Here is a 13,191-nt window from a genome sequence, read left to right on the forward strand (position 1 = left end):
AGTTGGATCTCATGGAGGCATTTCCTCAACTGAAGCTCCTTTCTCTGTGATAACTCCAGCTGTGTCAAGTTGACACAAAACTAGCCAGTACACTGTCCAAACATGAGATTTGATAGAATCCAGGAAAAAAGGCTGAGTGTGTTAACACGTGCTTGTAATCTCCGAGCTGGGGAAGCTGATGGATGGTCACTAGTCAAGTTAACATGGCCTTGCTAGTTAAAGACCCTGTCTCAAACAAAGAAGCAAACAAACAAACATACAACAACAACAACAAAAATAAACCAGCATAAATGTGAACAGCTCACTCCTGAGAAGTAACACCAGAGGTGTCCTCAGGCCTGCGTAAGAGCCTCCCAGAAATGGGAAATGAATAGCTACGCCCTTCTCCTGGTGTGCTTCTAACATAGAGGACACCTGGGCTGTGGTGAAGAGAGGGAAAAGTTGAGTGCATCCATGTAGGCAAAGATGTGTACTGGTTTTCCCACAAACAGGAGCACCAGCACACATGGGGGCATGCACAGCATATACACACAAGTCACATAGTTCTATTTCATTTCTATATAGTATGTTAGAAAAACGTAATAAAGGTATAGGAACCTCCACATGCTGCCATGGAAACAACAGGTATTTATAGCATTTGATTTCTGGCTTAAAATTCAGTTTACGCCTCAGTAGTATCTCCTGCATGTATGTAAATAGGTTAAGTGTAACTTTTTAAAAGTGGGCCGTTTTGCAACATGGAAGCCACGTGATCTTGGAGATTCTGAAGTTGTAGCCACTGTTGCTATTGGAACTAATATCCCTTCTCTTTGACTCCTGTATAATCCAGACTCTGTCTCTCTTAACCAGGTTTTCATCTCTATCACAAGTTGCCCACAATCGTGCCAGAGAGCTGCCTTCTCATAATGGTCGGGCTTCTACTGGGTGGGATTATCTTCGGTGTTGATGAGAAGTCTCCCCCGGCAATGAAGACAGATGTGTTTTTCCTATACCTCCTGCCACCCATCGTTCTGGATGCTGGCTACTTCATGCCAACTCGCCCCTTCTTTGAGAACTTCGGCACCATTTTCTGGTATGCTGTGGTAGGCACACTGTGGAATTCCATTGGCATTGGGGTGTCTTTGTTTGGCATCTGCCAGATTGAGGCGTTTGGCCTCAGTGACATCACCCTGCTCCAGAACCTGCTCTTCGGCAGCCTGATCTCAGCTGTGGACCCCGTGGCTGTGCTTGCTGTCTTTGAGAACATTCACGTCAACGAACAGCTCTATATCCTGGTTTTTGGCGAGTCTCTGCTCAACGATGCAGTCACAGTGGTGAGTGAACAGATCACAGATCGCATAGTATGTGGGAACCACTTACCACTCACATAGTAGAAGGCTCTCCAAGGATGTCGAGGGAATAACGAATCACGTTCATCAGAGTTCTCACACCTTCTCCTTGCTGGAGTAGCTCACAGAGCTTATATGTGTATGTATATGAGGGGGGGCATGAGGCTTCTACACCCTCTTCAACACATCAACTCCCCACATGCAAGCTATCCAAAAGCATTCCGATTCTGCCTCTTTGGGTTTCTTTTACACAGGCATGATTGATACTATCATTGGCCATAGGTCGATTATATCATTGGCTATAGGTTATCAATTTCTTCTTCCATCCCTACCCTTCCATGAGGTTGGAAGATGAGGATGAAAGTCTCAGCTATTGAACTTTGCCTTGGTCTTTGCAGGGAGCAGATCACATCTTGCTGGATAACCAATCATTATCGTTCAAAGTTGCTGGCCCCTGAGAAGAGTCTACAGATTGGATGTCTGGGAAGGTGTGGGAACACTGAGGACATATTTTATAATATCAGAGCATTTCACTTTGATTAGTGAGCTTATGATGTGATCTTGAAACTCTCAACACATATTTTAATTACCTATTTATTAGGGTATATATAGGGTATTATTGGCTCCTTGTTTTCATCTTGTATTGGCCTCCAAAGAGTGTGCAGCCAGCACCTTCATAAAATACAAAGTACAAGTTACAGAGCATAAACCTGATTGTGGCCATTGTATCTCTAATGGCTTAGCACTGTGATTTTTTTTAAAGTATTGGTCTTTCATAACCATTTAATATATCACAGATCCCTGTGAGAAGGGAAGCCATTAGAATATATAAAGTGTTCAACACTTATGAAGCGATGTTTACTAAGTAATGTTCTCTCTGGGAACAGTTTGTCTGCTGTTGATGGCTGTAGAGAAATCTTTTCTCATGTGTCCTTTCTTCTTTTACTAAAGCAGCACACCCCTGACCCTCATAACATTCCCATAGGCAGAGAACATCCCTGCCTCTCATCATGTTCCTGTGGGCATATTTTATATATATATATATATATATATATATATATATATATATATACACACACATATATATATATAGCACTAATTATTTTAATTATTTCTTAATCGTCACACACAGATTTAAAAGTTGGCATTAACTTTAACAGAATTCACTTCCACCTTGCCTTCTGAACTCAGGCAAGGAGTAGGGTGGGTGAGGCAGATCCTAGGACCTTCAGAGATCTCTCTCTTCAGTACTTAGAGTCACATGATCCAGAATTGGGAAACTGCTTAGTTTGTACTAGTGGTATCTGAGGGAGACAAGAGTGGCAGCCGATTAACTCCTAATGAACAGTTCTTTCTTGCCCAACTCTTTACACAACCTAGGAAGACAGGCTTACCACTTTGTAGGTGAAACTGAACTGGACATATTACAGTGTGTTCACGATAGCGTGCATAGGAACAAGCACGGTTCTCTCTTAGTTATATTTTACTGCAAAAGCAGATCCCGGAAGTAAAGGAAAGTTTTTTTTTTAATCTGAAAGGATGTGCATTAACTTCAGGTGGACATTATTATGGAGAAAATAATTTGATAGTTAATAAGTCATATAATTTTAGAGCAGCTCCTAAGATGGATTTTTTTTCCAGACAGCAAGTTAATGTACTCAAATCACTGAACTCAATTCATACATTCTATTATTTATTAACAGTGATTGGTCATTAACTTTTGGTATTAAATTTTAACTAGGACCTGCCATAACAGTGAAGACGTTTTATAACTCATTCTAATTTCCCCAGACTTCAGGTTTTCCCCTGGGACTTATATTTATATGTAAATTTTACCCTTGCTAGAGGAGATTATGAACCTGTGAATGTGGAATTGTTGGAATGAGTCTATTTAGTGCAAAAGAAAACTTAGAAGGAAATAAGAACACCTTGCTGGATTCTCTCTGAGGCAAAGTTGTGTTGTTTCAGAATGATGGTCAGTTTATGTGGTCTCTCTCCCACCCACAAAATGCCTCATCCAGTTAGCTCAGTGGTTCACCCTGGGTTTTTCTAGAGTTGGATTTCAGGAGGCATCTGAATAACTCACAATCCAAAGTGTGCAAATGCGTGTGCAAATGCGTGTGCAAATGCAATGGGAGAGCCCAAGGCTCCTCATGCACTTGCTTTCAAGGACGCACAGCCATGAGCTGCTTTGTGGATAGAGATGGTTTGCTGCCCCAGTGAAGGCAAGAGACAGACAAAGAAAGCACATGGGTATGTGTTTAAGTGGAAGCTCTTGTGTATGATAAGGGCAGCCTATTGGTTTTCTGTGGTAGACCATATCTGGACTTCCAAGCTCCCTCAAAACATACATTCTTGGAACATCAGAATAGTCTCCCAGGCTTGCTACCAGATGATGGTAAAGATAAACTCCATGATATTACTTCGCTCATGGAATTGATTTCATATTACACTGAACTGAATCCATGTTAGGAACAGCTAGAGTAATGGTCCACACAGTTATTAGACTTCTCCCCAGAGTCCTTCAAGGACAAAGGTGAAGACATTTTACTGATGATCCTTGGCTCAATCCCAGAGTCCTATCACCAGGAAAGGTTTTACTCACCTGTGGAATACAAAAAGCTGGGAAAATCTCATCCTCTGTTCCTCTCCCCGCCCTGAGTCTCCAAGAGGATAAATTCCCTCTGCTAGGCTTCACCACTGCCTTGACCTTAAGTCTCCTCTCACTGATGCCAGGCCAGGCAGGAGGAATGGGATGAGGAACTGTGGGAGGGTGGATTGGGTTGGAGGTGATGACTGGATAGTTTAAAAAAAAAGTAATAAAAATGATAAAGAAAAAGAAAGTTGTGAAAATCTGGTTGTTCATGATGCTTACAGCCAAACATAGCATCGCAAGGAGTCAAAGATTGAAGGATACCAGTCAAACAGAGCAAAGCTGTGCTATATCAACTAACCCCTTCCTTATTGTGACAATCTCATCCAGAAAGGGTAAAGAGAAGAAATTCTAGCACAAAAGTATCTCAAAGCATAAGCAATACTGAATCTAAAAGTTACAGACCAAACTCACCGTGCTATTATCAAAGGCTTGGGCAAACTAGGATCACAGTTGAAAGATTAAAATTGTTTTCAGCTAGTACTTGTATGTTAACCCTTTATGTTATTTTTAAGAAAACATTTTCAAATACAAAAAAGGTCCAAATTCCCAGATGTCAGACACATCCTACTGTTTCCATGTGTTCTGTGACAAATTGACATACTCTTACACTGTAATGCATAGCATCATGCCTAGAACTCAGTATAGCTATTGAGTGTTCTAGTTTTCTAAGAGGATTCATGGAACTTCCTTTAGTGTTTCCTTGTTATCTACCTGCAGCCAGGCTTGATAAGGGACAACTGTCTTTGAAGGCAGAAGTTAATAATACATCTTGGTGGTACCTTATTATGGGCTGTGGGTGGAATTTCACTTAAGGGTGGTAAACAGGGAACATTATACACTGGTCAATCTAGACCTTGCAAATGACAGAATTATCTGAAATTCATGATATAAAGTAACTATACTTTCTGTTTCCTAATCAAGTGATTTGCATGCTAGTTTCTGGAATAAGCAACTGTATTTGCATACTTTGCTCTATACACCTTCACGGAATCAGTACACATTTAAAACCTGGATTCAAAGTGTTTAATTCATAATCTCACATGCACATATATGTAAATAATCACAACAAATGGGCCTTAGGTCATATGACAGGCTGGAGAGCACTCAGCCATCACATTGGCCTATGAGTAATTTATTACAGAGTTGTCATTGGAATTTTAATTTCTTAAAATACATGTCAACTTTGGGCCAACACCTGAGATATTTGTATCACCCACACACATCATTATAAAACACACATGTATTTATATGTAAATTAAAACTCCAAATCCTTTTTGTATATAGAATACCCCAGATAAAATTAGAGAGTTTAACTGAAATGAGCTACCTGTACAGTTATAATCAAAAGATTTAATATAAAGGAAGTTGAAGATTATAAAGGCTCTCTGATCATAGATTATGGTTCTACCATGCCATTTGCTCCAGCATGGCACTGGTATCTTGACGGTGAACTGGTCAAACTGGACCTTTTGCCCATTTGACCAAAGTAAAATATTTGCGATTGAGCTTCAGTTTTTCAGTATTTAGAGCAGAACACTGTTTGATACATTGAATGGGTTGAGTAGCTAGGAAAACATGTTTGGAAGAATTGTGACTGTGCAACACTGCTGATAACAGTTATTTCATGTACAAGCACATTCAAGCTGCCCACGCAGTCTTGTCAGTGTGATAGGTAGAGGAAGAATGGAGGACGGAAAGACCGTTTCTGTCTCCCACTAGGAAGAAGTTCCTGATCTTGTTGGAGGAAACACGGTACTCAATGGAAAGGCAGCCAATACCAAATGGCAAAGTGCCAACTGGTTTTGGGTCCTTCTGTGTATTGCAGATCAGGGGTAACAACAATTCCCAAAGGCTGTAGGGGCTGTAGGAGTCTAGAAAGTCCCCCAGGAAGAATGGAAGCTTCAGTAATGATATCTTGGAAGACAGTTCCAAGGCTTAGGGGATTGTCTTCTTCAGGGAAAATGATAGTAAAGAAAATCCCGGGAAGGAATGGGGATATATGTTATGTTTTGTAGAATAGTGGAGCAAGTCTGCCTCTGCCTTTTCAGGTGTTGTGAAAAGTAGTAAATCAGAAAGGATGGAATGGAGGGAGGAAGGAAAGAAGCAAGGAAGGAAGGAATAAAGAATGGGAGGAAGAGCAATATCCATATTAGAACTTCCCAACGTTGGGCAACTAACCAAAGATTTTGAATCTTGGGAATAAAAAATGAAAAATCCAAATAAGTAGGGTAGATATACCAAGGGAGAGATGGACTCTCTAGTGCAGGCTGGTAGATTCTAGGATGGACCTATAGCATCTAAGTAGAACCAGAGGGATGCTATCTATGCAGAAACTGAACTGGCTTACCAAAGAACACTCAGGAAAAGCCACTTCTTCTGAGACACTGGTGGTCATTACCTGTGTCTTTGGCAGTTTGAAGGCAAGAGAGTCATGTATGAACTCTTAAATTCTGTGAGGTAGCAGTGGTGGCCCAGAGCTGCCGCTGTATCTGTATTCTGCAGCAAACTTATGACTGAAAGTAGGAATTGGTACATCTACCAAGCAGCAGAAAAGACAGAAGTCATCACAAGGTGAGTGACCCCAAGGAGCTTGTAATCTAGAAGAAAGCAGGAAACATGTTTATGTTAAGCCTATGAGGTAGTAGACTTTGTCAGTGACTGAGATAGGGCCAATGGTGCAAAAAAGTGTTAGGACATGGCAGCTTACCAGGAGGTGGCTGGTGTATGCGCTCATGTCAAACCTTCAACACTTCATGCAGGTCAGGAAACTCTATTCTGACATTGCCTCTGACATTCCGTGTCATTTGATTTTTTTTTCTTAAATAAAAAATTGATTGATTTTCACTTTTGGAGAGCCAAATGCAGGTACATCTCAGGCCCTTGTCTTCGTTGTTCTCCCACACTGGCTTTTTAAAAATTCTGAATGTTAAATTCCATAGTGAAAACAGTACAGTACACTGGTTTGAGTTGAACATGTCTCTGATTATGTGGGCAAAAGCAATGAGGCTTCAAAGTCAGCCCATCCCCTCCTATGAAGCACTGGGGCTTACACACATGCGCACGCACACACACACACACACACACACACACACAGAGATAGAAACACATTGCCCACAGAACATGAAGTGAGTAGAACTCTTGAAGTCTAATTAAAACAAGACTTGTAGACAACCAAGCAGGAGCAGGCCCATTACTTTAGAGGCATAAAGTGTGTGAGAAGCTACAACATGTTTATACCATACATGATCACATACTATGTATAGATGACCTCTTTAAGAAACATCCTCAGGACTTTACATGATACATGCTGCATATATGAGTGGAACAGGAAGGTGGGATAGGAAGTGAAGATGAGTTTCCTGGAAGGAAGAACTCTTCAGTGGGGTACCCACACTGAAGGGCGTGCCCCCTCCCTGTTATTCTATGATAGGACCCTATAAGGTAAGTGTATTGTCCCAGTAGGTTGGTATATTTCCCTGTGACAAATAGCTTCTGAGTAATGGTAATATGAGCAGGTTTGGCAAGCACGCATTCGAAATATCCTTCCAGGTACTAGCTGGAAAACAAATAATGATTTAGGAATATTTGCGTGATAACTTTGTAATATTTTCCTTTTTACTTCTCAAAACATTTATTTGAAAAGACACTTTTTTTTTGGTCAAGGATTTTGTTTATTGAAATCCAGAATATTATTATATGTGGCAAATAACTACACAACAATTTCCTCTGACATTGATCAAATCTTCAAAGATTTTGCCTGTGCCCAAGGTGATCATAGGGAAAACTAGGAATATATTTTTATTCTATCTCATGTGTATACATGTGGTGTGTGTGTGTGTTCGTGTATATGTGTGTGCATGTGGAGGCCCAAGGTTAACACTGAAAGTCTTCTTCCATCATTCTTCACTCTTTTTTTACTGAGGCAAGATCTCAAAGCTGAACCCAGCGTTTGATAATGGCAGCTGGCTTCTGAGGTCCCAGTTCTTTGCCCTGAGATGACAAGCAGGCCTCCATGCCAACTCAGAATTTGCAAGGGTGCTGGGAATTTAAACATTGATCCTCATGCTTGTGTGACAAGCACTTTAACCGCTGACATGGTTCCAGCCCCAGAGGCATTGACAGTGTGCTTTCTCATCCCCTCAGGTCCTGTACAACTTGTTCAAGTCCTTCTGCCAGATGAAAACCATCCAGACTGTAGACGTGTTTGCTGGCATCGCTAACTTCTTCGTCGTGGGCATTGGCGGGGTGCTGATTGGCATCCTCCTGGGATTCATAGCAGCGTTCACCACCCGTTTCACACACAACATCCGGGTCATTGAGCCACTCTTTGTCTTCTTGTACAGCTACTTGTCTTACATCACTGCTGAAATGTTCCACCTTTCAGGCATCATGGCGTAAGTGACTCACAGCTAACAGCCCCTGACTGCTGCGTTTCGTTGAACTTAAGCATTCTAAGATATTAAGTTGACTGAGTTGTTTAAAAGACTAGATTTTCTTATCCTGAGAACAACTAGAATTTGATTTCTCTAAAACCTTTTGTTACACCGAAATGAAAGTATCTATTATCCAAATTTATGCTACTGCAATGTGGAGCTGACATGGAAAAGGTGCTAAAATGAACTCTTGAGGTTCCTATAAAATATAATCATGAACTTGATGGTTGACCTGGATCAGTTGCCAACGTTTTGAGTCTGATCCCCGTGCTCCTTGAGGGAGGCTGCAAAATATTCCAGCAAGGTTGCATCACGGAAACTGCCCATTGTGTTCTAGAGGTGTTTTTGTGAGTCTAATCGAATGATCTTACACACAGTAGGTTTACTGGTAACAGTTTAAACCCATTCATTAGAGGATACAATGGATATAAGATCCTGTAATTTCAGGATAAATTTAAATAGATTTTTAGTACACAGATTTTAAATAGATTATTTTAAATATGGAACTTAATTTTTTGATGAGGAGTTTAAATTATTTTGAAATAAATAAATATTTTTATAAGTTAAATAACATTTATAAAGTAGCATATGATATAATATTATGTAACATTATATATTTGTCTATAAATAATAAATAAGCAATGATTACTGTCTTGCTCACTGAGAGGAAGGCTTTTAAAAACTTGTCCTTGTAAGATACAGATTGGTAGTCTTTGGATCACACTGGTCTTCAGGGTGTCACTCTGAAGGAAACAAGTCAATGGAGTTTTTTCCCCAAGTGATACCATTATATCACGGTTGCATTCTTCCCTGGGCCAGCGAACAACACCACAGTAAAGAATAGTAGAACTCCTACCTTGGTTTTGCTTTGACACTGAGTTGCACGCTGTAAACTGTAGTCCCTGTGTCAGGGTGTGGGGAATCTATTTAGAATTTGCTTCATAGTGTAGGCTTACTTCTTTCTGCAGCACCCCCACCCCAACCTGCTGTAGGTGGGACCTCAGTTAAAAAGTGTTTGGGGACATGCCTCCTGGCAGCACATTCATGTCAGAAGCAGATGGAGTCTGTGGGGCAAAGGGGCAAAGGGAAGAAGCCGAACTCACCGTCATAAGAGCCACGAGTTAAAGGTTGTGTGGTTTTCCCTTTCAAAGAGAACCTAAATAAAGCAACGTATTAATCCAGTTTGACCCAGTAATGAAACGTTCCTGGTTGCTATTCATATCACTGTGTGACTTCCAGTGTCCTCACTGTTGTGTGAGTAGAATCGTTGAAAATGTATGATCAGCTGGTTACAAGTTCTGCAATGGAGAGTGGGCTGGGCCTGGTGACTAGTTCTAGAAACAGGTTTATAGGAACCTAAGATTTCAGAATCCATCTCTGGACTGTTTACCATGTTTAGAATGTTCAAAGCAGCCATCTATAATTAGTCATTTTGTACAATGTTCAAGAGTGAAGATGGGGATCCCCGAAGACGCTGAATGATGGAGAAGTTAGGTGAGGGTGGACGTGGGTGTGGGGACAATGTTAGGAAGGCCTAGAGTATATTTGGCTTAATTCTCCCCAAATTACCACCAACTGGAGACCAAGTATTCAACCTCAAACTTACAGAGGACACCTCATTCAAACTACCACATCTATATTGTACCAAAAATGATAAAAGCTATTATTTTAGCTTGCAAGAGATTTCAAGAGATTAAAAACTCCCATGTACAGCCATTATCTTCTGATGGTAGATGGAAGGGTTATTTACATCAATGCACTGATTCTCTCAGAAGTGGGGCCCTATGTTCTAATGTGGTGTGGTCAGCATGCTTCTCAAATCATGAGTGGGCATGGTGCTTCTGTAGTACCATTAACAGGTACATTTGCAAGCACTGTCCTTGAGGTTCGATGTATGAACTTCCAGGCTGTTGTTACTAATATCCCTGGGACACTGGTCGGGTTATACCCCTTATCCATGTCATGAGAAGTGTGCATCCAGACTCTTCTTATAGAACTAACAAATTCTTTTTTGACTTAAATTGCACTGAGCTTAGAAATTATTCTCATTCTTCCTGTTAGACTCTTAGCATTAAAAACAAACTCTAAGTTTAATGGAAGTTAAGATGCCAAGGCTGCTGAACATGCTGAGTTCTCACCAAGAAGAGACTGTTATCCCAGGAATGCAAATAGGCAGGAGGGTAGCCAGGTGAGCTCAGATTCTACCCCCCCTCCCTAAGGACTTTCTTACTACTTAGGAAACTTAGTTTACTCCAGCCTTCCATCCTCCCTGGCTCTCTCCCTAACTTCTCTCATTCTCTCTCCCCTCATACTGCCTTTGCGGACTCTGGCTTTTGGTCCAGGAGCTTGACCTTAGCTGAACTCTTAGAAAGCCAGTCCTGGAATGGACTTGTGGAATGACCAAGTAGTTAACATAAGAGTCTAGTTGTACAGAAACTTACTCTGAGGAACAAAGACTTGGCTTTAGGCTGAAAAAAAAATCAAAAATCAAAAATCAAACAAACAAACAAACCCAGAAAACAGACTTTCAGGGTAGAAAGTTGAATTTGTTGAATTGATTATAGTGAGATGGCTGAAGCAGGTGTCCCCTGGGCATTCAGAAGGCTTGTTTCTGCTGCTTATTTTCATGAGACTGTAGTTTGATAGCCACTCAAGACAGCAAAATCAAATACTATGTGATGGAGGTATAGCTGTCTTCTGACCTTCTCTGAGCATTCTTAGATTCAGATTTGGATTCCCCTCTTGTGGTGTAGCCTAATGCTTTGATGCTTCATTGAATGGGAAAGCACCATATCTGCCTATATTCCCCTGTGTTTTCAAGTGGGATTGAGGGGTATGTGTAAGTGTGCATTTCTCTCTCTCTCTCTCTCTCTCTCTCTCTCTCTCTCTCTCTCTCTCTCTCTCTCTCTCTCTCTCTCTCTCTCTCTCTCTCTCTCTCTGTGTGAATGTGTATGCCTGTTTATATGTGTCCGTGTATATTTTTGTGTGTATATATGTTTCTCTGTGTGTTTGTATGTATATGTATGTGTGTATCCGTGTGTGTGTCTATGTGAGTTTGAGTATGAGTGTGTGTGGGGCGGGGAATGCATCTTTGTTTAAGTATTTCCAAGTTTACTTTCAATGACACTAGGCTTAAAATAATGGGAAGATTTTCATACTACCCTCTTTACACGAGAAGTGCTATATATCAACAGCATCAACAGCTTTGGACACTTTCTTTTTCAAAGCACCATTGAAGAGACAGGGAGACAACTAACAGATCTTTTAGGAATTAGAAATTCTTGGCTTCATGCATATGCTTTGAACTTTATGTCAAAACACACTCATGATGTCTTCCCAAGTGACAGGGATTCTTCCTTCTTTCCTTGAGGGTTCTGACTGATGCTTTCACTCTCCTCGAAATAAAATCCATTTTAAAAAATAACCTTTCAAGGAAGTTATCTCCCTTTGGATACCAGGTTCTGACTCTCACATAAACCCCTGGGGTCAGATAAACATGTTACACTGAAGAGAGGTACTTGGCTTCTATTGTAGTTTATACTGCACACGAAAAGGATAGCTTTCCCCCACTGCCTCACACACACTCCCAGGCTCCAGGGATTTCAGAAATGCCTCATTTCTTCAGAGAAGAGAGTTGATATTTGGTTTTTCTTCAGTTTTTTAGAGGTAAATAATTCCATAGAGTTTCTCCTCTGAATGATACTTTCTAAATATTTTCTATTTGTTGTTCAATTATTGTACCTGATTTATTGCAAAGAAAATAGAAAATGGAAGCTTTTTAGCATCATTTAATGGATGTGCACATTATGGCCGTATTTGGCTGCAGGCTGTCTTAGTGGGTATTTATAGCTGTACTCTGGTTCTCTAGAGGCTGTGCCAGCCCAGTCCATGTTAAGAAAATGGGGAAGGGAGAAGAAACATGAAAAAGAAAGAAAACAGAAGTTCTGGAATGCAGATGTTTCTATAATGTTTGCCTCAGAACTGAAGCCTTGGTGCCATTCCAGACCGGGGTGGTCATTGCTGCAGTGAGCATGCTCTTCTCTCTTCATGTTTTCCTCTATATGTCTTTGTTTTACACTTTGAGAGGAGTGAGAAAGATTGTCTTGTTTGCTATATTGTACTGAGTTCCTTTATTAGTTCTTCAAAGGGCTTCTAAGGAACCAGGGACATAGGTCATTGACAAAGAATGCCATTCATTCAGAAAGGGGGCAAAACTGAGCAGATTAAGGTCCTGAAAGGCTGTGGTAATGCGGGCTTTAGCTACTTTAACTTTAGGTGGAAATAATTGAGAGAAATGTGTAATTTGTCCATTTGCATCAGATCTGAAGTGCGAAGAGCCATGTTGGAGAATTTTGGGTAATGTAAGCTGGTGCTGCTGGTTCAAATAGTGAATTAGGGCCATGGCATTTTCTAGGGAAGGATAGCTATGGGCTCAGCTGCCCTCAACTCCTTCTTCACCATGCTTTGCAGCATCCAGGAGCATATCATTTTGAGACTCATGGGTATGAAATCATTTTATCCATGCCAGAATGAGTAGGTCTTTTACTGCTGTTGTCAAAAAAAAAAAAAGTAAAAACATTAGAAATCACAGGAAACCACAGGGCTTACACATGAGTTATAGCACAAGACATCACAACAATGGCATATTTTAGACACAAGAAGCATCCTAAGCATCCACCTACCAGTAGATAGATAAGAGTTGGCAGGAAGGACACAGAGACCAAGCCTGGAGCCCAAGACCTCTGACGTCATGGTCTTGCACTTCTCCCTGGGT

At 40.8% G+C, this 13,191-nt stretch overlaps 1 protein-coding gene across 1 annotated transcript in view; it reads left to right on the top strand.

Annotated features, from left to right (window-relative positions):
* The window catches only part of Slc9a2 (solute carrier family 9 member A2), an 84,344-nt gene that overhangs the window by 32,071 nt on the left and 39,082 nt on the right, over positions 1 to 13,191 (top strand). The window contains exons 2-3 of the mRNA XM_021161822.2: positions 850 to 1,313; positions 8,128 to 8,378. Coding sequence (XP_021017481.1) covers positions 850 to 1,313; positions 8,128 to 8,378 — 715 coding nt within the window. The remainder of the gene's footprint in view (positions 1 to 849; positions 1,314 to 8,127; positions 8,379 to 13,191) is intronic.

This window comes from Mus caroli, chromosome 1, assembly GCF_900094665.2.
Source record: "Mus caroli chromosome 1, CAROLI_EIJ_v1.1, whole genome shotgun sequence".
Classification (NCBI taxonomy): Eukaryota; Metazoa; Chordata; class Mammalia; order Rodentia; family Muridae; genus Mus; species Mus caroli.